Consider the following 24486-nt stretch of genomic DNA (forward strand, 5'->3'; position numbering starts at 1 on the left):
TATATATATATATATATGAAAGGTGAACGCTCTACCACTATAGCTCTGATTCTTGGTTTTGTGATTCACTTCATAGGACTTTTACTCAGCACTATTTCTAAGTAATTCAAAGTCTTACGTGAAAGGCCACTTTGTTATACTTGTGTCATCTTAAGCCTCTTAAAAAGTTGACCAAATGTACCGAAAATTTGCGAATCTTGGTTAAGAGTCTACTATTGTTCGTTTTTTAAATATTTTGTTGAATTTGGAGCTGTTGGCATCTTCACGTTTTCACTAGTTACATATTTACAGTATTCGTCCATCTCTTACACTCATTTTTCAATTAGCTATGAGCATTGTTATTTTTTTAGATTATTTAGTAAGGCTTTTATTTATTATAATGCCTAATCATAATATTATAAGGCTTTAATAATGCTTTTTATTTGTTTTTTTCTTATAATTGACAGGAATCTACACAAAATGAGCTGACATTGAGCAACGTTGCTGGTTGTTTTTACATTCTCATTGGTGGATTAATATTAGCAATGGTTGTTGCACTCATCGAATTCTGTTATAAAGCCAGACTGGAAGCAAAAAGGGCAAAAGTATGTATAATTTCTTCGAATTGCAATTATAAAAAAGAGTTATAGAAAAGTTGCAGTGCCAAATGACAAAATAAAGAACAAAGTAATTTATTCAGCTTATTTTTTTATAACTGCTAAATAAAATATTAATGCAACACAGATAATTGCTTTGCAAACATAGATTTGAATACGAAAATATAGCGCGTTAATCATTTAATGATTCTATAAAAACGTACAGAGATTGAACAAAAATATGAAAAATTTTCAGTACTTTCTACAAGCAACATTTCCTTTAGCAGCAAATGTTTTTAAAGACTTTTACACGTCAAAACTTTTGGCTCAGTTCAAACTATTATGCATGAAACTTTTCAAAAATGGCGTCATTTTTGCCAATGCAAAATTTTGATAGATCAAAACGAGGAGAAGAAGCTAACAACCTCTCTTTAGTTTTTATACCAACAATTTTGAAACCAATCAATATGATTTCAACATTTATATTAGAATGATTTTTGAATTATAGTGGTAGTAAAAAAGGTAAGAAGATTTTAATGGTAAAAAGGACCCGATATTTAAAAGCTTCCAGCATGATCTTCCAAATTCAGCCAACAGGTTTGGTGTGTTAAATCTTACTAAAAATTTGCCGCAGAAAGAAAAACAAATGTGTGGTGTTAATATAGGCGTGCTTTCATATTTTTGTCCAAAAAAGACAGATTGAAAAAAGACAAATTGCATTTTTGCTTGCTTTTGTGTGTTTTTTTTCCTCTTTAATTTTTGTTTTAAGGTCATTCTTACTAATTTACTTCTTATCATGATGGATAACGATAGGTAACTTAACATAATAAACTTTTTGTTCGCGTTTTGATGAGACTTTCCAATACTGGGTGCAGGTTCTTAGCCACTAAAAGAATTTCACTAAGTGGATATAACGAAATTCCACTGATATTTTAAATATTTTGGGAAGTAAAAACATAATTAATGGCAATTATGAAATTAAAGTGTAAATATTCACAGGATATTAATTAGTTTACATGTTTACTTTATGGCATTTCTTGTACTTTAAGGTACCACCTTTGAAATTTTAAAAGGTTAAAAAGTTGTAAAACTATTCCATTCTAGTATTCAACTCAATATTTTTTTTAAGAACGTTTCATTGCTTTTACATCTTTTAAATTATTGACCGGATTCCTGGAATTATATACAACAGTTAACTGTAAACATGGCGAGAAAGGCTTATTTTAACTCAACAATGCACTTTTTTTTTGCAATACGTATACACTAGAGCCGCGATTGTTCAGGGGATAAAGCGGTCGCCTTCCAATGAGGCGAAGCAGGTTCGAATCCCAGTCGATACGAATTCCGCATCCAGCTTGCACCGACCACAGTGCAGACGTGAAATATCCTCAGTGGTAGACGGATGATGGGTTAAAGTCCTCTTGCTGTCAAGCTTACCGTGGGAGCTTCTCGTTGTCTTCCTCTCCATGTAATGCAAATGCGGTTTAGCTCCATCAGAAAGTCCTCCACGAGGGCAAATTTCTCCCAGCACTGGATCCAGGAGTTGTCTTGTCTTCTGGATGAGGTTCAAAATTACAAGGCTACGGTGTAGAACATTAGTAGTAGTAAGCCCATAAAATTGGGTCTGCTGTTCAACGACAGTTATAATATAAAATATAAAATACGTATACACTAAGGCCGGGATAGCCTGGTTGGTATGGCACTGGGCCCATGTCCAAGGACTCGTGGGCTCGATCCCCGCCGGCCGAAGTGTCTCCGTGTAGTAAATGGTGACTGATGCACGTTAAGTCTGTCGAGTAGCAAAGTCCTCCCATAACAAATGAGTACCCCTTGGGGTATTGATCCAGGAGTTTCCTTGTCTTCTGGATTGGTTCAAAATTTCAGAGCTACGGAGTTTAACATTAGTAGTCCTGAACCCAAAATTAGGTCAGCTGTTCAACGACGGATATGAAAAAAGTACCTATGCACTATTTTTACGTCATTCAATTTAACGAGCAAAAATAACACAGGGGAGCACATTTTTTGTTCCTACATTTATATAAATACTTGATCATACATAATTCGGGTGCGGGATTCTGAAAATAGTTATGTTAGGACATCTAGATATCTTTTGAAAGAATATTTTTGGTTTATTTTATGTTTTGTCTGACTGCACAAGTTTGTAAAGAACGTATTGGTTTGTATTCACCGAGATACACTTGTCTTATCATTTTAAAATAACACTTAAGACAAAATACATATGACCTTAATGTATCCCATCATAAACTTAAATATGTTATCGCCTTTTTGCGAAAACTTCCTTCGTAGCCTAGAAACGGTAGTACTTAGTTCTAAATAGCACTTAATATTCACTTGAGTGACTTTAAAAAAAATCTTTTTCGGACTATATTATAAATTTGCATAAAAATTGCAGCTTTTGGAGCAATAGAGTTTTATCAGAAGATATTTTCTATGGAGCTCTAGCAAATTCGATATCAAGGATGCGAACATGTCCACAATCTGTTAAAATATCTCATACAACTGAAAACAATAAAGCAAAAAAATTCTGCGTGTGACCAATAAAATCAAGTATCAGAAATTTCTGACATTTTTGAATGTCTGTAGAAAAAATGAATATTTGGCATAAAAAATATTATAATGTCGCCAATTTCGGCATCTGTAGAAACACATACAGACAAAGCAGTAGGTTATTCAGCGCACGTGCTATGAAATTAATGTGACCCCAAATTTATAAAATAATAGAAAAATGCTGGCAATATTTTCCTTTCTCAAATAAAAAGCTAAGAAAAAAAACATTTTACTACACTTTTTCTGACTGTTTGAATTCAGTGGATGATGCTGTCTTGCATTAATCGAACTTTAAAAAACATACTTATTAGTCATGAAGTTATTTTTTTTATTTATTTAACTTGTTCGTATTAAAAAAAAACCTTAAAAAGTATTTTATTAAAAAAAAAACTGAATAGAACACATTTCTCATTCATATGCTACCATTCCTTTCATATAACAAGCAGTTTGAAGCAATTGACTACAGATTTCTTACGGCTGGTAATATTTTTGGTATAAATGTCGCCAGCGACACCACACAGGCGGAGATGCCAACTGCTCCGGACGCGCCATAATAATTTAAAAAACGGTAAACAACTACAAACTAAAATTTGCAGATATTGTATTAATTTTGCTTACTTTTTAAACGGTGGATCATGACTTGACTGGAGTAAAGTGGCGAATTATATAAACGTTCGAATTATTTAGAAATAGTGGTAGATTGAAAACGGATTGAAAAAATTTACCTATTGAAAAAAAAACCTATTGAAAAAATTTACACTTGACCAAGAATCATGCAGTAATAAACTACCACTCGAAAATATTTATTTGCTGTCCGGAGCAAGTTGGCATGTCTGCTTAGGTAGGTCACACTGAGGAAGCAACCAGTAAGAAAGATGGATACAGGAGGGAAATTCCCATACTTTTACATTAAGATGCGCAGAGGTTATGTGCGCATGTTAATGGATGCGCAGAGGTTCTGTGGGTATGCTTATGGAGGCGCAGAAGTGTTATGCGCTTGCTAATGGAGAAGTATAGGAATCTGTTTCTCTTATGCCTCTAACTTACAGCTCGTTTCCTCATTGTGTGGCCTGCCTTATACCACACTCGGCCACAATACTTCAAAAAGGATAAATGATATTTAGCAGCAAAATCTAATTTTTGAGAACTTTGAATTTTTGGCATTAGCTTTCACGTCAGAAAAACAATTTCAAAACCTTGGCTTGCGGATCTATAGGATGTGAGCATAACGAACTATAGTACTTTTAATATTATTACTAACACTTTTTAAAAGTTTATTCAGGCGAGTACAAAGTCTGTAATAATTTGTAAAGCTCCATTGTTATACTGGCTAGAAAAATACACTTGCCCATTAAAGATTAACTTATCAAATTCGTTAATTTGACAAACCATTTCAATTTTTTTAATGAATTTCCAGTAATATGTTTTTCAACTAATGAAATTTGCTTTATCTATATTGAGCCGAGAGTAAGAGAAAATGAGAAAGAAAAGGAAATTAAGTAATCAAAATTCTAAAATCGGTACTTTCATCAGTTTTTGCTTTTAGTTTCGTTAAAACAAATTTTTATTTTGCAGGTAAGCATGCTTGATGCTATGAAGACAAAAGTACGTTTGTCGATTTCCGGTGATCCAGATAGAGATAACGGAAGGGTACGGACTGGCTCTGTATAATTGGTACTTACAATTGGTATACATTTTGTCCATGCCTAAACTCTGCTTCCGCTTTTTTGCAACCTATTTTGCTTTTAATTCGGCTAATATTTTGCTGCACAGTTGCTAGACTATTAGGCTTCCAGCTTTCAAATAAAGAGAATAGTATCGGATTGGCTTGGTGTAATCGGTTTTACAATTGGAAAACATTTTGTCCATGCCTAAACTTTATTTCCGCTTTAATGCGACTTATTTTGCTTTTAAATCATCTTATTTTTCAGCACAGTTGTCAGGTTATTAGACGTTCAATTCTTAAATGAAGAATATGGTAGGACATGTAGAGCAAAATTACCACTCGTCATCGATTACAAGTTGCTAAAAAATTTGTTTATGGATCACTATCCAGTGACTATTTTTTCCTCCTAAAATTTGCCTCACATGCTTGAAAATACGTGATTTCAACTTCTAGTATAGATAATTACATAGAAAATCTTTCTTATTTCCTAGAAAATTCAGTTTCTTTAACCCTCCGCGTACGGCTCCTGCGATTTGAGCGAGGTATCTGTTTCATCCCCCACAACGAGTCACTTGTAAATCGCGGGAGAAGAAATTTTTCCCCTGATTTCAATAGGGATCTCGCCATTTCCCTGTGTACGACCATCATCTGATGCTTATTTTCGCTACTAGGTGGCACTAGAGGGTTCGGGAATTTCGCAAATTATATAGAAAAATTCGTTGAAGGAAGATAGTAACGCCTACTTTTTAATATAGTAACCAGTAGATTGATGCTTTAACGTTGCATTTCATATCATACTTATAATTTTTGATATTTAGTGGTGAAAAAGCTACTTAAAATGAAAAATATTAAACAAAAAGTAGCTTAAAAATCGCCCCGTATATCTGGACTGGAAAGTATAAAAACTGAGCCGAACGTGGAGGGTTAACACTGTTTTATAATTTTAGATGGGATGAATTTGGATATAAATGTTTCCTTGTTGTTCTTAAAGAATATGCTAGAACAAATTGGGCAAAATTAGCTCTCACCTCCGGCTATAGGTTAATCAAAAATTTGTTTGTGAATCACTAACTGATAACTACTTTTTTTCACCGAAATTATACCCCATATCCTTGAAAACACGTGATATCAACTTCTGGTATTGTTACTTACACGTAAAAGCTTTCTTATTATCTAGAAAATTAAGTTTTTTCTTTTTTCAACACTGTTTTACAAATTTAGAGGTGGTGAATTCGGTAATAAATGTTACATTCGTAATCTTAAATAAATAATATACTCAAACATGTAGGGCGAAATTAACGCTAACCACCGGCTACAGGTGGATCAAAAATTTCTTTATGAATTGCTGCCCGATGTCTACTTTTTTCACCGGAAATGTACCCCATATGCTTGAAAACACGTGGTTCCAAACTACGGTATTGTTAATTAAACGGGAAAGCTTTGATCTTTCCTAGAAGACTCATTTTTTTAACACTGCTTAAAAGTTTCAGTAGGTGAATTTGGCTACCAAATGCTTCATCTCAGAAAAAAGGGCATTTAAGCTAATTTCCCATATTTTTTTTTCTTTTTCGTTTTTAAAAGTTATGGCCGATAATGTTCAAAAACATGTAACTAATCTATAATAATTTCATCATTATGATTCCAAATATTTTTGAATTATTTGACTATTAAATGTTAATTAATAACCATAAATATTATTAGTTCAAAAACTCAAAACATAAATTTCGTTAGTTGAGAACGTTACATACACTATTTAAATTTTACATAAACCTGCCCCTAGTGATCGAGAAAATTGTTCTTCAATTTAGCGATGAACATTGTAGTATTTATCATACTTGAAGAAATACTTCAAAAAGCGTTTTACAAATAATATGAATAGGTTTTGAAAAAGTAGTCAAACATGTTTTCGAGAGTGGTCACTGTTAACGTTGCAACTACTAACCACTGCTCGATAACAAAATTTCATAATTCTTCATTAAAGCAGAAGATATATCGTCGAAAATACTAAGGTGCTTATTGAATGATCAGTGTTCTATAGTTCGTTCATCAGGAGTTGGCACTTGACTCCGCCTTCATCACGTGGTATCGGATGATACTATTTCGCTATTTTGGGGAGAAGGATATGAATAAGGCTGCTATTTGGCGATCGTATGACAAAAATATTTATTTCGCAATCTTCATGAGCACATTTTGAACATGTGCATTTTATTTCATAAACTTGTTGATATTTCTCTCTTTCTACTGAATAGTTTGTTCTTTATGAGATATTTTGCTGGGAAAAAGTTTTTAAATATAAATTAGTTAGAATAACGAAAGGTATAATAGCTGATGATAAAGCGAAGCAAATGGCTGAAAAAGAATTCACTGTTTGTGCTTGGCCATCACCTTCTACATCAAAAAGCCTCCATAGACATATTTTTAGACATATATTTGCTACCACTTTTTTATTTTTACTAGATTTTTCTATTAAAGGGCTCTTTCGCAAACTGGTTTGCCTTCATAGTGGTCTGATTGGACTACCTATACAAAACCGTGTGGAGGCTATGCGCTCATTTTTTATATTATAACCGCCGTTGAACAGTCGACCCATTTTCTGGGTTTACGACTACTAATGGTCAACGCCGTAGCCTTGTAATTTTGAACCAATCCAGAAGACAAGGGTACTCAAGGATCGGTACCCCCAGAGGTTACTTTGCGCGCATTAAAGGTTACCTCGATTTCAAGCGGAGAAATGTTTTTCCGCTTACTCCCCCGCGCTGAAATGAACTCCGCATCTGAGGAAATGGAGCCAAGTGCCAACTCATGGTGAATGAACTATACCTAAGCGTTTTACGAGAGTCTCCTACAACTAAAAACCTCTCCACGGCTCTTTCTAGGTAATCCAATCAGACCACTAAGAAGGCAAACTTTTGCTTTACTTTATTTGAATACAACTGGGCACCTGGGCCGCGCAGCTGCCCCTATCCCATTCATCATGAAATTACAAAAATGAGTTAAAAACATTTTGAAAATAAGCAGTCGTTGTGGTAGCTAAGAAGGCAAACTAGTTTACGAAAGAGCCATTTAATAGAAAACCTAGTGAAAATAAGAAAATGGTAGCAAATATATGTCTAAAAATTTGTTTCATTTATGAATATGATTGGTTTGTCTTATTCACTTGCATACCAGCCAACTTTTAATCCCTTCCATTATGACTTTTCTCAGTGGTATTAAAATGGAACTAAAATTTCAATTTCTAACAAAGAAATACGTTGTATTTGAAAATGTGTCTTCATGTGTCTTGATTAGCATTAAGAGATTCAAATTTTGGATTGTTCTCCAAACAAAACTATAAGAACCATATTTCCCAAATAACTGCTACCTCCTCTATTTTGGGGGTCAGGAATCATAATGTGTCAAAAAAAGGTTTATTTATTTCAAAGAAAGTACATTTTTGTGTTTGATTTCGCAACTTAACACTCTCACGCCGGGAAAAGTGCAAATACTGGTACGGGAAAAGAGAAAATACTGGTAGAAGAACTATTTCAATAATAGATAATATTCGGGAGGAGTTAATCTATTCTCAACAATAACAATTCACTGTAAGGAAATTTATCACGGCGAAGAAGCAATTCAATATAAAAATTGCATCCGTTAAAAACAATTGGTAGTTATGGAGTTTTATTATTCCCGGAAAAAAACTAAAAATTGAAATTTAGTGTTACCAGTTTTTACTCCGGTGCACTGCCAAGATGAAACAATCTAGCGAGAACCACCGGTGGGTCAACCCGGCGTGAACGTGTTGAACTAACTACCATGATAGTAATACGTTAAATTAGTCATTTTTTTGAACAATTAAAAACAATTCAAGTCTGGACGCTTTTGTGTGAATGTATTTATCATTTTAATATTGTTGAAAATGTTTTCAGTACAATGAATCTTTTTTAGGATTTAATTTAACATTACACCTTAATAACAGTATTTCTTGACATCTTTGATAAAAAATTTTAATTTAAATTAACTTTAAACTTGTGAACTTAAATTTAATTAACTTTCAATTTTTTTGTACCATTTGTCCGAAAGAGCGCTAAGATAGCAAAATGAACACATTTAATAAAATCAATGTATTTGTCCCTTAAACGACTCGCTCTGTTTTTTTGAAACTTTCTTCTTGGCTGTATTTGGTAGCAATTATAATCCAAACTTTTTTTTAAACCAATAAAATTTGTTATCTGAACTAAAAAAAAAGTACTTGAAACTGTTTTTTTAAAATTAAGAAATTCCAAATAAGAGAGCTGTTTGTTAAAGACTACTGGTTTGAAAGCTAGTAACTCGGAAGTCCTAGCTTCCAGGAATTTTTAAATTGGTAACCAAATATCAATTTAAAATTACTAAATATGTTTACTTTCGTCCGCATTTAAAAACATTCCTACACAATTCTTAGGTTAGTTATAAATGCTTAAATTCTGTGTTTATAATTATGGACAGAATCATTCTAAATTAAATTTAATAAATTAATAAATGTAAAATCATTAAAATTGGCAATTTCTCTAATTATTCAAATAAAAGTTTTCCGATAGAAAGGCGCAATTTGGAAGGTATGACATTTTTCTTCCTTCCAAAATTTTTCAAAATCTTATTGGTAGCTTGGTAACATAATAATAATTTAGGTACGACGTTGCATTTTTCCGCTTCATTTGCTGTTATAGAATTTAATTTTTTAATGTTGAAAATTATACCAATTCGCAGAATAAACAAAAAATTACAGCCAGATATTTCAGTGAGAAACATTAATACTAATATTTTAACACGACATGTTGCGTGTGAAACGTGGGTACGCGACTTTGAAAATTGAAGCTCTCATTCTGGAAAATCTGACGTTACTCTATAACAATTACAGGTCGCAGGTTTCCTTTTTACGAAGACTTGTTCAGTGTCATTATATTTCGCACGAAACTACAATTTCATATTCAGTGCACGATTTTTGTCACATACTCTCTGTGAATATTACAGATTAAGTTCTTGACATTCAGGGGATTTATATACATTAATATCTTTCTTTAGGCAAGATTGTTTGACATATGTTGGTACGCACAATAATTATGATATAAATAGATCTTACATTTTAAGCGTCTTGAATATTTAAGCATTATTTTATTATCGAAATTATTACTTAAAAAGTGAAGTTTCATTTTTAAATTTAAAAGGTAAAATTTAAAAATATCTAAAAGCAATGGTACAAGCTGACCCCAAACTTATCTTCTTGCGGAGGCAGAACTGTTATTGTATAACAGCATGCATGTTATTGTGTAAACTGTTTATTGTATCACAACACAACTTTTCATCTTCTAAAACAATGTAAAAATACTAACGTTACTTACGAACTTCACGTTACCCAGTTCATAAACAAGCACGTAAAATGGTGTATATATAAAAAACTATGACCTGAAAAAGGTGGTAGTACATATTTGTTTAAACCAAGTCAGAGAATCCAACTGCTCCGTATTCGACAAAATCTGTTAAAAAACGGTAGAGAACGAACTAAAATTGGTAGTACAACAAAAGAGAACAAACTATAAGTTCAACACAACATAACTGTAATGCTTTAATGTAAAATTAAATTTCTGGTTGTCTGCTTCACGGTACCTGCCTCTTCAACTAAGGCAACGCCATAGGCAGCGAATGAATAAAGCCTGAGTTAAAAGTACAATAATGTGAATTATATACAACAAAAACAGGAAAAACTCCGAGTAATATGCAAGGAGTGATCAAATGAAAAGATATGAAACGACGTAAAAACGTTACAGTTAAATATTTGCATATTCCGCCATGGGAGAACGTAGCGAGACATCTCGGGATGCGATTAGAGTCTCTGACTGAGATGGGAGCATGCGCGGGCGCCCACATGCGCAGGAGAGAGCAGGGGCTCTTATCAAAAGCGGCGTCCAAATGATGCGGCAGTTTCGTATGAGGAGCAGAAACTCGAGAACAGAAAAACCATTAACTCCTATGTGTACTGTGAGACACTCCGACGCCTACACAGGTCCATCAAGAACAAAAGACCGGGGCTACTCACAGAGGGTGTGGTTCTGCTCCATGATAACGGGCGTCCACACGTCTCCAGAGTCACACACATGGAACTGGCCAAGTTCAAGTGGGAGGAGTTGGACCATCCTCCCTACAGTCCGGACATGTCACCCTGCAATTTCCATGTGTTTGGTCCTCTGAAGAAACACCTGAAAGGGAAGCGCTTCAACTCGGACGACGTACTCAAGGACGCTGTGAAGGACTGGGTCTCGTCACAGCCACAAGAATTCTGGGAACAAGGAATCCTGCGGCTTGTTCATCAGTAGGATCGTTGTGCTCAGGCCCATGGTGTATATTTTGAATGAAGTCTGAATTTGTACCCACCTCATACCCTCCAACTGCTACGGAATTTCCGTAGTTTCAGAAATCTTCTTTTCAGACGGTAGCAAAATTAATGTCTTAATATTTAAAAAAAATTAATTTTAGCGTAACTTGTCCACTATTACTTATAAAAGTGCAGGCCATATGGCTAGATTCTTAAGTTCTGATAAAAGTTTTATGAGAGATCCATTTGCTTTAAAAATTTCTACTTTGGTTCGCTACCACTAGAAAGAATTATTTTCAAAATCCTCATAAGTTGGAGGGTATGCCACCTTGTCGTTTCGTACCTTTTCATTTGATCACCCCTTGCAATATAATATGTATATACTAGAACGACAATTAAATATTTACAAGTAGTAGATCGAATGAGATAATACAAGGAAGTACAAGTTTGCAAATAATCAAAATCAATGACTAAAACCGGAATAGACTACATCATTCCTATGCCTCGCCTCCCCCCATATTGGGCTTCGCAGGTGACGGTTTAACTGTAACAAAGTTGCGCATCTCATAAGCATATCTGCCAACTGTTAATCCCTTCCATTATGATTTTTCCCAGTGGTATTAATATGGTATTAAAATTTCAATTTTAAGCAAAAAAAAAAAAATACGTCGTATTTGAAAAATCTTAAGCTGACAAACATGATAGTAACACATATTAATATATATGCTTAATTTTTTCAAGAATAGTGGTGATCAAAATCATTTAAAAATTAAGTTGATAAGAGAAAAATAGTTTATATTTACCACCACTTTAAATATAAAAATAAAATTTTACGCCAAATGCGTTAAAGATGGCAGGTATGCACAGGGGTGAAAGTGAGACGGAAAAGATGAAAGGCTGGTAGTAAAACCATTTCAGTTATAGCTAGTTTTGGGGAGGAGTTTACTTATTCTTTTTTTAAATTTTTTAACAATATCTACTTTATCTTGGAAAAGAAGCAGTTTTATATATATGCCAGAATTATAAAAGAAATCTTGATAGTTACAGATATTTCATTTTTTTCGAAAACAATGCTGGAATGAAATGTTGTACGTACCAGGTTTTTCTCTTTTCCGTCTTGCTATATAAGGGCTTTCACCCATGGGTATGCATAAGCTTTAGATTTATGTAGAATTAGTGATGAGTAAAAACATCACCTCTTTCATCAAAAAGCCCCCGCACGTATTTTATAAGTAGTCTGTTCAGACTATTTAAAAAAGTTAACCATATGTGTGCATGAACCAACATTCCATTTTAAAAGTAAATGAGAGAAATTCATTATATATATTTGAGAATTGAATCTGAAGTGGCTGACTAGTAAATAAGACAAACCAATCATATTGAAAAATTTAAAAAAAAAGACATATATTTGCTACCACTTTCTTATTTTTACTAGATTTTCTATTAAATAGTTTTCATCAACTGGTTTACCTTCATAGTGATCTGATCGGACTACTTATAAGAAACCGTGAGGAGGCCTTCCGTTAAGGGACGCGTTGGTAAAAACCCTTTAAATCAAATTTACTAAACCTAGAATCATACATTGAAAGACTTCCACCTAAAATTATTCATCCTCTGTCCGAAGAAAGTTGCAAACCTGCCAACTTTCACTCTTTTTGAGACAGGATTTTCCAAGCAGTAATAAAACAATTACCGAAAAACAATTTTACTCGAAAACAAATACTTTTTATACAGGCTGAAATTCGCTATCGTATATACTATTGTGCTTTTATATATTTGTTGTAATTATTTATATGTAGCGGTGGTTACACTCGTTTACAATTACCTTTTTTATTAACAGTTTTTAAGCTTTTTAAGATCGGGGAGAATCTTTCAAATAAGAAATGTTTAAATTTAACTTCCTCTGAATTTAACAAAAACAATTTTTCAAACCACCGATTCCAATTCAATGATACAGCAACTTCAAGATGAATGGAATACAGGCAGCTCCGAGGCCCCAGGAGCCCAGTAACACATGATTCCTAGTCCTAGTCTTTACAAAAACATTACTAGGATTTTTTTACGCTGATATTTATTTCTTTTAAAGCCATTTTTATTTGCTTTAGAAGAAATCTTTCGATTTTGGAGTGACTCACTCCCTAGCAGGCCAACTTGCTCCACTCTTTTAAAAAAATATATAAAGGTTCAGTTTAGTATTTTTCATTTTAAGTAATTTTCCCACCATTCATTATAAAATATTCAAAGTTTCATGTCAACGGCAACTTTATTGTTGCTTAAGTTTATAGACACTTTTAAAGAGTGGGAGTAATTATCTTTATTCTATAAATTTATTAAAACTTTTGAAGAAATCGGAGTCATTAGCATCCCTCCATTCCTATTGGTGGCCTAACGGAGCAATTACATCCAAACGAACATGTAGACGATTAACCTCTTCGAGACGGGCGAGTCATATATGCATAGTATAAAATACATCTCCGGTTCGTTTCGTAATTAAATGAAATGTAAGTTAAAATGTCATTTAAGCCTGCATGTTGCAACAAGTAGGCTAATGTCATTAATTTCTTATTTTTATAAGGAAATTTTAATTTCCTTAATAAGAACGGCATAAATTATGTTTTGCACAACCTTAATTTTTCTTTACGCATTTTGAATAAATTTTTTTATGGCACTCTTAATATTTTTTATGAATTGCATTTTTATTTTTGAGAAATGCACATCATTTACATAATAACCTCATCAGGACGTTCTTTTCATATTTTGCCTAAATAGCGTTTGTCATTCTATAGAAAACCGGCGTATATATATATATATATATATATATATATACAAGAAAAAACACGAAGAAAGTTATTTCTTCTTAGTAAAAGTATTTCCTTTTATTTTATTTTACTTTCTGTTTTTACGTGTTATTTTTACTTATTGTGTTCTATTTTATTTGTTGTAATTTTTGTAAAAAACTTTTCTGTGAGTGCTCCTTGCACGCTTTGGCTATATTGATACAATATCAGAAAGCACTCTTTCTTGCGGATATAATCGTGTGGGCTTATAAATAGATTATATCGTTTATTTTTCGGCTTTTTTAAATAATTTCATCCTTTTTTTTTTAAACAGTTGTTTATTATTTTTTTCATTATTATTTCCCCCCCCTTTTGCATATGTCTATAATTCTCTTTTGTTTTATCTTCATTTTGAACTTTTGTATATATATTATATATATATGTATAAATATATGTTTCAAGTGAATAGCTCATTTGAAACTGTTGCTTTTCAAGAATTTGAAATTTAAATAGTAGCTTGAAAATAGCTAGAAACATTTTTTAAAAAATTTTATTTTTGTACCTTACCGCCATTTCGTAATAACATTACAAAATAATGTATTAATGTGGTGTCTAACTTTAATTGATGCTATCAAAATACAGGGTGTTCCAAAATTATCTTTACATCACCTAGCTTGAAATTGATTACAGACTGGAAGTGCTTAGGGCCACCAATGGTGCGCATGTTGAAGTGTACTAAACAAAACTTTATTAGTTGCAGTAATACATGCAAAAGACAGAATATAAATATCTTGTTTATTTTCGAAGTTATGAATTTCTGAAGTTGTAAAGAGAATTTTGGAACACCCTGTATATTAGATAGTTGTAAGGGGACCATTATTTTTTGAAAGGGAACCATTTTATTATTTTTCAGAAATGTACTTTTACAAAATGAAACGAAAATTCAGCGTAGGAGGAAAATAATTAAATCTTAAATGTTGCAAATACTAAAAATTAAAACTTGATATTTCATTACAGAATCCTTCTGTTTTGGAGAGAGTCACTCCTACTGATGGCCTAACGGAGCAACTACATCCAAACGAACATACAGACGTTTGAAGCAATATATTAGCATACATTACGTCCATGATACGAAAAATATAGAGTCAGTAATTCAAAGGCTATTCTGAATGCTCGAAGCTCGAGACAATGTAGGACTTTAAAGCAATACTGGAAAGAGCTAGAACATCTAGAAATTTTACCAGCAATATTTTTGGTCTTATTGAAGAGTTCAGAAAGTAAATTAATATGGTCTAGCATGGAATTTAGAACGATGATAGAAAGATATATAAATACATATATAAAAACATAGAATTATTTTGAAATCTTCTTAAGTAGACAGAAGAAGCTCGTAAAATGATGAAATTTGTCTTGGAATCTTTGCTTTTTGAAGAAATAGAAAAATAGAACCATTGTAAAATGTAATCTGGAAAACAAAACATTGTATTTAAAATGTTGTTAAGTCATTACTTATATATTTATATATTGTTGCTCTCTATTCAGCTGTTGAAAGGATTTCATAAAAGTTACGGAGAAAAATCTCACTGTTTTAAATTTTAAAAATAGTTTTTAATTTCTTCGTAAATAGTTTTCTCTTTTGTCGTACTTTGATATTACTTTTGAGGGATTAAGTCAGCGACAGAGAAGAAAATTATAATACTCAAACTTTCTATTATGAATGCTCAGTTATTGTAAATAATGTCAAAATTTTATTAGAACATTCCATGAAAAAATTATTTATTTTTTCAAGCAAATATTTCCTTGCTTATGAACTATTTTATAGGTTCTATGTTAATAGATGTTTTATATTTAATTTTTTAATCGTTTATTATAAGTGTATTTTATACATAAAATTCCTTTTTATGCATTATATACCCACATTTTTCCTCGTAATTTTTTTGTACTCAGTAAATAAGTCACCTGTGTAGAATAATATTCAAGGATATGATCTTCATGTGAATATTTATGTTGAAATTAATTGTTGTAATTTAAAATTGAAAGTATTATTGTTTTAAAACAAATCACTATGGTAAATTGATATTGTTATTTATTAAGTCTCAAAGTTAGTCTGTTTGAATTTATTCTTATCATTGTTTTGTCTTGCTGTATTTCAAGAAATTCTTTCCAAACAATGAAAGTTTGAGTAATAAATGCAAAAATGACTCGTTTTTCTTTAAAAAGTACTATTAAATGCTTCCTTTTATTCAAATGTAAATTATAACTTAAATTTCTAAAATTACAGAAAAAATCAGATGAAGTTTCTAAAACTAAAATTAAGAATGACTTTTTAGAGCAAACTAAGCAATTGCATAAAATGTATTTTATAGCAAATTTTTGTTTTTAAAAGATATTATCATTTATTTATTTCCATTATATTGTGAATTCTCATGAATCATTATGGAAATATAAAATGAAACCAGTATTGAAATTTTTATGAATCTTCATGGAAATATAAAATGAAATCAGTATTGAACTTTTTATGAATCATCATGGAAATATAAAATGAAATCAATATTAAAATTTTATAAATCATTATAAGAAAATACAGAATCATTATTACAAATTAAATCAGTATTATAAGTTTTATGAATTATTATGATGAAAATATGGAATTCAATGTATGAACTATTATAATTCTATCATATAAATACTTATGAATCCTTATCTTCAGCAGTTGTATTAGTTATAGTTTAACAGACAATCCATCTCAGATTCAAAGTTTGTAAATACTATTCTTACAAATCTTCTCTTATAGGAAAAAAAATATTTCTATTCAAAAAATTTTAAGCGATAAGTATCTTTAGTCAATATTAGTTGATAATTGCATACGCAAATAAACTGATCAGGAAAACATCATACCTGAGCTTGAAAACGCTTCACAATAAGTTTAATGACATAGAGTACTAGTACTATCTTCGAAACTAACTATAAAATTTCCCACACATAGAAAAATTAATTTTCATTTCCCCAATTAAAATCTGTCTAAAAGATGCAATTAGTTTTGAAGGTGCACTTGTTATTTAACGCAAAGTATTTAGTAATTTAATTATTTCTTATCTTTTTTTATATTTAAGAGCTATGCTTTTGTATATGCTTTGCATTAAAGCTTGAAATATCTGATGAAAATTCTCATTTAGAAAATAATAACATTTCTTTGTAAAAATAGTAAAATTGTTCATAAAATAATTACTCTACTTACCCAAGGAAAAAGAAGAACTGTACAGCAAATAGTCATTATGGAACTAAGCTATAATTAGTTCATGAATGAATTTTATTTGAATATACATTCTTTATATGTGAGAATTAAAACTGTTTTTATTAATTTGAGTTTTATGCTTTAATCAATTGTTATATTTTTTGTAAATACATTGTAATAATTTAAAATAAAACAATATTTGAATTAAAATTAATAATTAATTTAATAATTGATGCCGATGATCCAGATAAGTGTCATTTTCAAAGTAGCTGTTATTAGGGCAGGACGAATAAAAATTAGTATCCAAACTATTGTATTATAGGTTTGTTTGAAGGCAATGATAATAATTCAGTGTTTTATTTTATTCCCAACTGTCTAATTAGAAATAAAAATCATGCAAGCATATAAATGTGAATTAGTAAATAATATAGTTAAAGTAAATGCAAAAACAATACTGTTACATTAAGCATGCTCAGACTGATGAGAAAAATTCTTTTTTTACACTGATTAATAAATACCCCTAAAAATGGCACTTACCTACTTCATCCACTAAGCTTTTCATCATTTATTAATTTTAAATTTTATACTTATCAATAACTTTGAAATAATAATTATCATTTAATTTCAGAAATTCTTAAATTTGTGGAGGTCTTATTTCTTATCATAATCTTTATTCTGGCATATACTTTTGCAAGTATCATTACTTTTTGCATAAAACGGCAAGTTTACAAAAAAAAAATTAAAACAAAATGCTTTATGTCGCTAAAAAGTTTGAACATAAGAACCCACTAGTTTGCATTATGTGTTGAACGATAAGTATTCTCTTAAATGTACTATAAACCTTTTTGTTGAAAAATACTTTCCGAAACTTCTAAATGTGTTATAACCTTCTATGTTAAAAATTTTTTTAACGTATTTAATGTTTATTTAATTTCTATTATTGATTGATTGATTAAAAAAATATAAACCAAGATTTTTGTTGCTTATTTCTGATTTAAAAAAAGAAGAAATTAGAGATTTCATTTAGGAATGAATAAAATCAAGAAATGACTTTACAAAAAAGTCCTAACCGTAATATGTTTCTTATAAGTGGAAATTTTATTTATATTTCTAACCGAGGTTGAACAGCCGATCCAATTTTCGTTGAGATCTTTTCGATTGAACTAACCCGTATTTGCATTACATTGTATTACATTGTACATTTTATAAGTAGTCCGATCAGACCACTATGAAGGTAAACCAGATTACGAAAGAGCCATTTAATAGAAAATCTATTAAAAATTTGAAAGTGGTAGCAAATATATGTCTAAAATTTTTTTTAATTTATTAATATGGTTTGTCTTATTTTCTTGTCTACCCCTGCAGATTCAATTCTCAAATATTTATGATAAATTTCTTTCAAGTACTTTTCAAATAGAATTTGGGTTTACTCGCGCAATTTGTTCGCTTTTTAAATAATCTGCGCAGACGACGTATAAAATCCCGTGTGGAGTCTTTCTGATGTAGGAGGTGATGTTCTAACCCATGATCCGTCTACCACTGAGGATACTTTATGTCAGCACTGTGGTCAGTGTGAGCCCTTTGTGGAATTCGTATTACATTCGAACCCGGTTTGCCTCATTGGGAGGCAAATCCCCTGAGCATCATGGACATTGCCTTGATTCCCTACCAGTTAAGCCTCCACACGGTCTTTTATAAGTAGTCCTCGCAGACTGTTTAAAAAGTGAACCAGTTGGGCGCATGAACCCAAAACCTTTTAAAAAATGAATTGAGAGAAATTTATCTTATATATTTGAGAATTGATTCTGTAGTGGTTGACAAGTGAATAAGGCAAGCCAATAATATTCATAAATAAAATAAATCTTTAATCATATATTTGCTACCACTTTCTTATTTTAACTATATTCTGTATTAAATGAATCGTTCGGTAAGTGGATATCGATCACCGTGATCTGATCCGACTACCTATAGAAAACCGTGTGGAGGCTTTCAGTTGTGCTTGGAATTCAATCTTAGATCCAGCCGAGAATTTCTTCCGCGTAAGAACACGCCCTATTGGAATACGGCAATGATGCTAATAGAGTTTTTATATAAAAAGTGGTTTGGAGGCAGTCATCGCCATTAGTGGTTGACAGTAGAACATATCTTCATTATTGTTCTTTTTGGCAGTTAACACTTTACCGACCGGTAGCGGTTCGAACATACTATGCCCTTTCACCGCCCGTTCAGCTGCAGATCGTCCGTAGTATTTTATTTAATTTAGTATTTTTCAGTTTAAGTCATTTTTTCACCGCTAAATATCAAAAATTATAAGTATCATGTGAAATGCAACGTTGCAGCAATATTCTGCTGGATACTATATTAATAAGTGGGCGTAACTATCCTTCTCTTACGAACTCTACTATATAATTTGCTACCACTTTATTAAAACTTTTCCAGAAAGCGGAGCAGTTGGCATCCCTGCATGCTGAATTGGTGGAAAACGTAGTCACCACAGATCGGTCAAAAGTCGATTAATCGACGACCGGTCGGTAAGCGCTGGGGAGCAAACGCTGAATAATCTACGGCCGGTCGGTATACGATGAGAACAAAACGTCGATTAATCGACGGCCGGTCGGTATGCGCTGAGAACAAAACATCGATTAATCGACGGCCGGTCGGTAAAGTGTTAATAAATGGATGAAACAGAATTCTTGTCTCCAGAAAATTAATATAAATCGTTTAGTGAAAAATTTATTTATTTAGCAGAATTGGTATGATAGATAATGGCCATTTTCAGCATCTAAACAAAAAAAAAAAGAAAATCCTCTAAAGGGATCAAATCGGAATACTGTCACGTGTAGAGATCATACAGTGAGAATATAACTTCTGACAGTTAGAAATTGAGACTGGGGAGGTCCGAAAGAGCACTCCCAGTCGTTACCAATTTGAACTTAAAATTGAACGCAACGATTCCTAACCATGATTGAAAGCCCATATATAACAAGACGGAAAAGAGAAAATACTGGTACGTAAGACAATTCATTTCAGCATTTTTTTCGAAAAAATAAAATATCTGTAACTATCAAGATTTCTTTTATAATTTATGCATATATATGAAACTGCTTCTGTTCCAAAAGAAAGTAGGGGCCTCCCTGTCAGAGCGGTATCGCCGGCCAAATGCTGTGCAAAGCGTGGAGGTAGCGGAATGTATTCTTCGTGATGTCCTTCTCTGAATTGTTCTGTCTTTCTACTAGACAAAGGCTTGTAAGCCTGCAAATGTATGTAATTTCAATAAAACAAATAAAAAGTAGACATTGTTGAAGAGTTTAAAAATGGAACAAGGAAATTCCTCTCAAAAACTAGCTATAACTGAAAAGATTTTACTACCAGCCTTTCCGCTTTTCTGTCTCGCTTTCACCCCTGTTCCTAACGGACGCAGGAGAAGCATGGGTAGGAGATCCAAAATTGGCGAATTATCAAAATATAACACAGCCAAATCAAAGCCAACCCCGCATTTCAATAATGGGTTTAAAAAATACCTTAGCGATCACGAGCAGCCAACAAATTTGAAAGAATTATTACAACCATGCAACTGAAACATTTAGCTGTTAGAAATTTAGAATAAAAAGTTATAAATAGATTTTTGTTTTCGATTAGGCGTGACAGTAAATTAATAAGTCTGCATTAGTAATGAAATAAAAAGTATCCGTTATGTTGATCTATAAAAAAATAATAACTATTTTATTTTCATTTTAAAAATTTAAGTATTTGATTTAATTTTAAATATTATTCGATTAATAAAAATAAGCTTAAAAATCAAAGACATTTTAAAGGATAGGAAATGAATATGTAATGTCAAATGTCTTATCACAAGTGGTAAGGAATGAAGCCTTATATCTGATGTAACTCTTAGTTCCGGAGAAAATTTTTGTAACAAGTTTAAATATGTGTGCACATGCTACTTTGCGCCATCTTTGCTGTGTATCCTCAACAAGCTTTCTTAAAGACTTTTCACCAATAAAAGTAAATAAGCCACAGTTTAAGTTCCTTACACTTGAGGCAAAGCTATAGTTTTAAACTGTATATGGCATATTGACGTAAAGATTTATCTGAGCTATAGAACGGAAAAATAACTAAAATATTTTAAAAGTTAATAATTTTTTTTCAAAAAAAATTGCCAATTTGGCGACATTTTTCCAATTAAAGGAAAATTATCAAAATGAATGCCAAATTTCGATTTTTTATATATTCGATTTTTTATATATGGATGTTTTATAAGTTCAGATAATGCAGTATTGGAATAAGTTTTTAAATATTAGAAAATTAGACCACAAATGCTTTACACTTTGTCAAAACTGTGATTTTTCTCCATTTTGCTCCATTTTCAGGATAAACATAGAAGACCCTGAATAAAGATTGGTTAAACATGACCTAATAATCACGAGCAATTGTTGCAAACTAACATCAGTTATGAAAATAGCATATTATTCGAAAAAAGACATAAATGATAAAAGTCCTACCGTTTCCATTTATAAAAAGAATCTTTTCCATTACAGTAAAATGAGGCGTGTACTTTCCTGGTCTGAACGTTTGGGCAGAATTAATACTATCACTATATTTAAATAATTTAAATAAATATATTGAAGGAACTGGCCATCTTAGAGAATTAGCTGTGCTCAGAAATATTGATAAAGGTTCTGTAAGAGGTCGAGTGGTCTAAAAAAATCCGGCCTTAGTCGCTACTTCAGTTAGCACGTTTAGCGCCGCGTCAGTCCTCGGTGGCTGACACTGGGCTTTCAATTTAGGCCGCGTCAGTCCTCGGTGGCTGACACTGGGCTTTCAATTTAGGCCGCGTCAACCACCGGTAGCTGACACTAAAATTACATTGAGGCTGCGTCTGCCACCGCTTGCTGACACTGACCTTTCACATAGGCCGCGAAAAACAGCCGACTGACAGCGTATAACATGACATAGAACTATAAAATTTACACTCTTTTATGGAATTGCTGAAAATTTCTTCAAATTTTGCTTAAATATTGTGATTCTGGGTTTGGTAAATTCAATTTAGTAGATTTTTATCACCACTATTTTTAAACAGATCGTTGGCATATATAATTCACCACTTTTTTCAGATATGCCACGCTAAAGATTTTTCAGATATACCATGCTAATATAAAAATTGCATCCGTTAAAAACAATTGGTAGTTAAGGATTATTCTTCTTCTTGGAAAAAGACTAAAAAATGAAATTTATTTGTTACCAGTTTTTACTCCGGTGCGCCGCCCGATGAGGCAATCTAGCATGACCCACCGGTGGTTCACCCCGGCGTGAACGTGTTAAACAATATATATATATATATTGGTTACTCTTTAAAAAAGTAGGCGTAACTATCCTTCTTTTTCGAATTTTACTATATAATTCGCTACCACTTTATTAAAACTATTGCACAAAGCGGAGCAGTTGTCCGTAGACTTGATAGTTTATAACAGCAAAGTATAACCAGGGATGCCAGCTGCTCCGCTTTCTGGAATAGTTTTAATAAAGTGGTAGCTAATTATATGGTAAAATTCGTTAGAGAAGGATATTTACGCCTACTTTTTAATATAGTAACCGGTAGATTGATGCTCTAACATTGCTTTTGATATGATACTTATAATTTTTGATATTTAGTGGTGAAAAAATTACTTAAAAGGAAAAATACTAAGCGTAAAGTAACTTAAATTTCGCTACCATTGGAAAATACTATTTTACAAAGCGGAGAAAGTTGGCATTTCTGTATAACCAGAGCTGTTAGCACTCCGGAAAAGAAAAAAAAAGCAATGGTAGCGAAATTGTTTAACAGTGGACTTGTTTTCAGTCGAAGTAAAGTTTCGCGAATACCAAGGCCATGGGTGAAAGCGAGACGGAAAAGTGGAAGAACTGGTAGTAAAACCATTTTAGTTTTAACTTTGCTTCGGGAGAAGTAAATCTATTCTCTTCTTCAAACTATTTTAACAATATCTACATACCTGCCAATTTTTACGCATTTGGCGTAAAATTTTATTTTTATATTTAAAGTGGTAGTAAATATGTACGATTTGTTTCTTTTATAAGCTTAACTTTTAAATGATTTTGATCACTACTATTCTTAAAAAAACTAAGTATATATAGTAATATGCGTTATCAGCATGGTTGTCAGCTTAATTTTTTTCAAATACAACGAATTTGTTTGCTTGAAAGTGAAATTTCATTCTCCTTTTAATACCACTTGTGAAAATCATATTGGAAGGTATTAAAAGTTGGCAGGTATGTATTTACTATTTCTCTGGAAAGAAGCATATGTTATGATTTTAAAAAAAAGATCTCGGTAGTTACAAAAATTTAATGTTTCTCAAAAAATATGTAATATATATATAGTGCCGGCCAGTTGACCGAGCGTATGAATGTTTCTTTCTCCATGTGTTCTATGTCCTTTCTCCTTTGTGTGTGAATGTGACTCGCCATATAAACGGGTTTGTGGTTGTGTGAAGTGGGCGACGCTGCTCCAACGACGTGACTTCACCACAGGTGCCCAATGGGTAACGAGAAGAGAGTAGCAGTTCTGCACTCCTGGCCAATGGGATAATACATTCCAAGTGCCCGCCATTAAAAATAAAAAAATAATATATATATAGTACGCAGAGATGCCAACTCTACAGGATTCTACAAAATATCTTAAAGATCGGTAAAGAATTATAAACTAAAATTTATTTGTAAATTTTCGGCTAATTTAGCGAACTTTTTAAAAGACTCAACACGGCTTAGTAGCGTATGACCTAATCATAGAAAAAAAAACAATAGATCAAATTTTAAAAACCAAAAATATTATACATTAAAAGATTACCACTCAAATAATCGGTGTGTCTTTATTATAATTATTTCAGAATTTATACAAATGATTTTCATACAGCTAAATAGCTGATTTGTTAACAGGACTGCCTGTTGTATATACATATCATCCCTTTCGCTCCGTACGGGACATGTGCTGTCCCAGTCTGGATGCTGGATATTGGGGTTATCTCGGCGTTTGGCGCGAAGCGCCACTAACCGATTCATCGATTCTGTTTTGTTGTATTCTGGGAGGTCCTATATATCTTTGAAGTTGTAGTATGTTGTAACAACAAGTCAAGTCCTTAAGGAGTAAATCTTTAGTTTTGAAGGGAAAATCATCTTTGGATTGGGGAGATCCCCTTGAGTAGAGTTGTATGATAAAGTTAATAGTATTTTGATAGTATGCAGTCTGAGCATAAAAAGGCGGTAATTGGGCTGAAATTCGAATTATCACTGATTATATCAATATCGAACAATTTATTGAAATCCGATGTGGTGCATGT

General features: G+C 32.1%; 1 protein-coding gene across 2 annotated transcripts in view; it reads left to right on the top strand.

Annotated features, from left to right (window-relative positions):
• LOC107442611 (glutamate receptor 1) overlaps positions 1 to 15055 on the top strand; it is a 258314-nt gene extending 243259 nt beyond the window's left edge. Inside the window, exons 14-16 of one of the 2 annotated variants that reach the window (XM_071188106.1) lie at positions 447 to 584; positions 4719 to 4817; positions 14935 to 15055. In XM_071188106.1, coding sequence (XP_071044207.1) covers positions 447 to 584; positions 4719 to 4814 — 234 coding nt within the window. In that variant the 3' untranslated portion in view covers positions 4815 to 4817; positions 14935 to 15055. The remainder of the gene's footprint in view (positions 1 to 446; positions 585 to 4718; positions 4818 to 14934) is intronic. The other variant, XM_071188105.1, reaches the window with a different exon arrangement.
• Positions 15056 to 24486: the final 9431 nt, after the last annotated feature.

Source organism: Parasteatoda tepidariorum, chromosome X2, assembly GCF_043381705.1.
Source record: "Parasteatoda tepidariorum isolate YZ-2023 chromosome X2, CAS_Ptep_4.0, whole genome shotgun sequence".
Classification (NCBI taxonomy): Eukaryota; Metazoa; Arthropoda; class Arachnida; order Araneae; family Theridiidae; genus Parasteatoda; species Parasteatoda tepidariorum.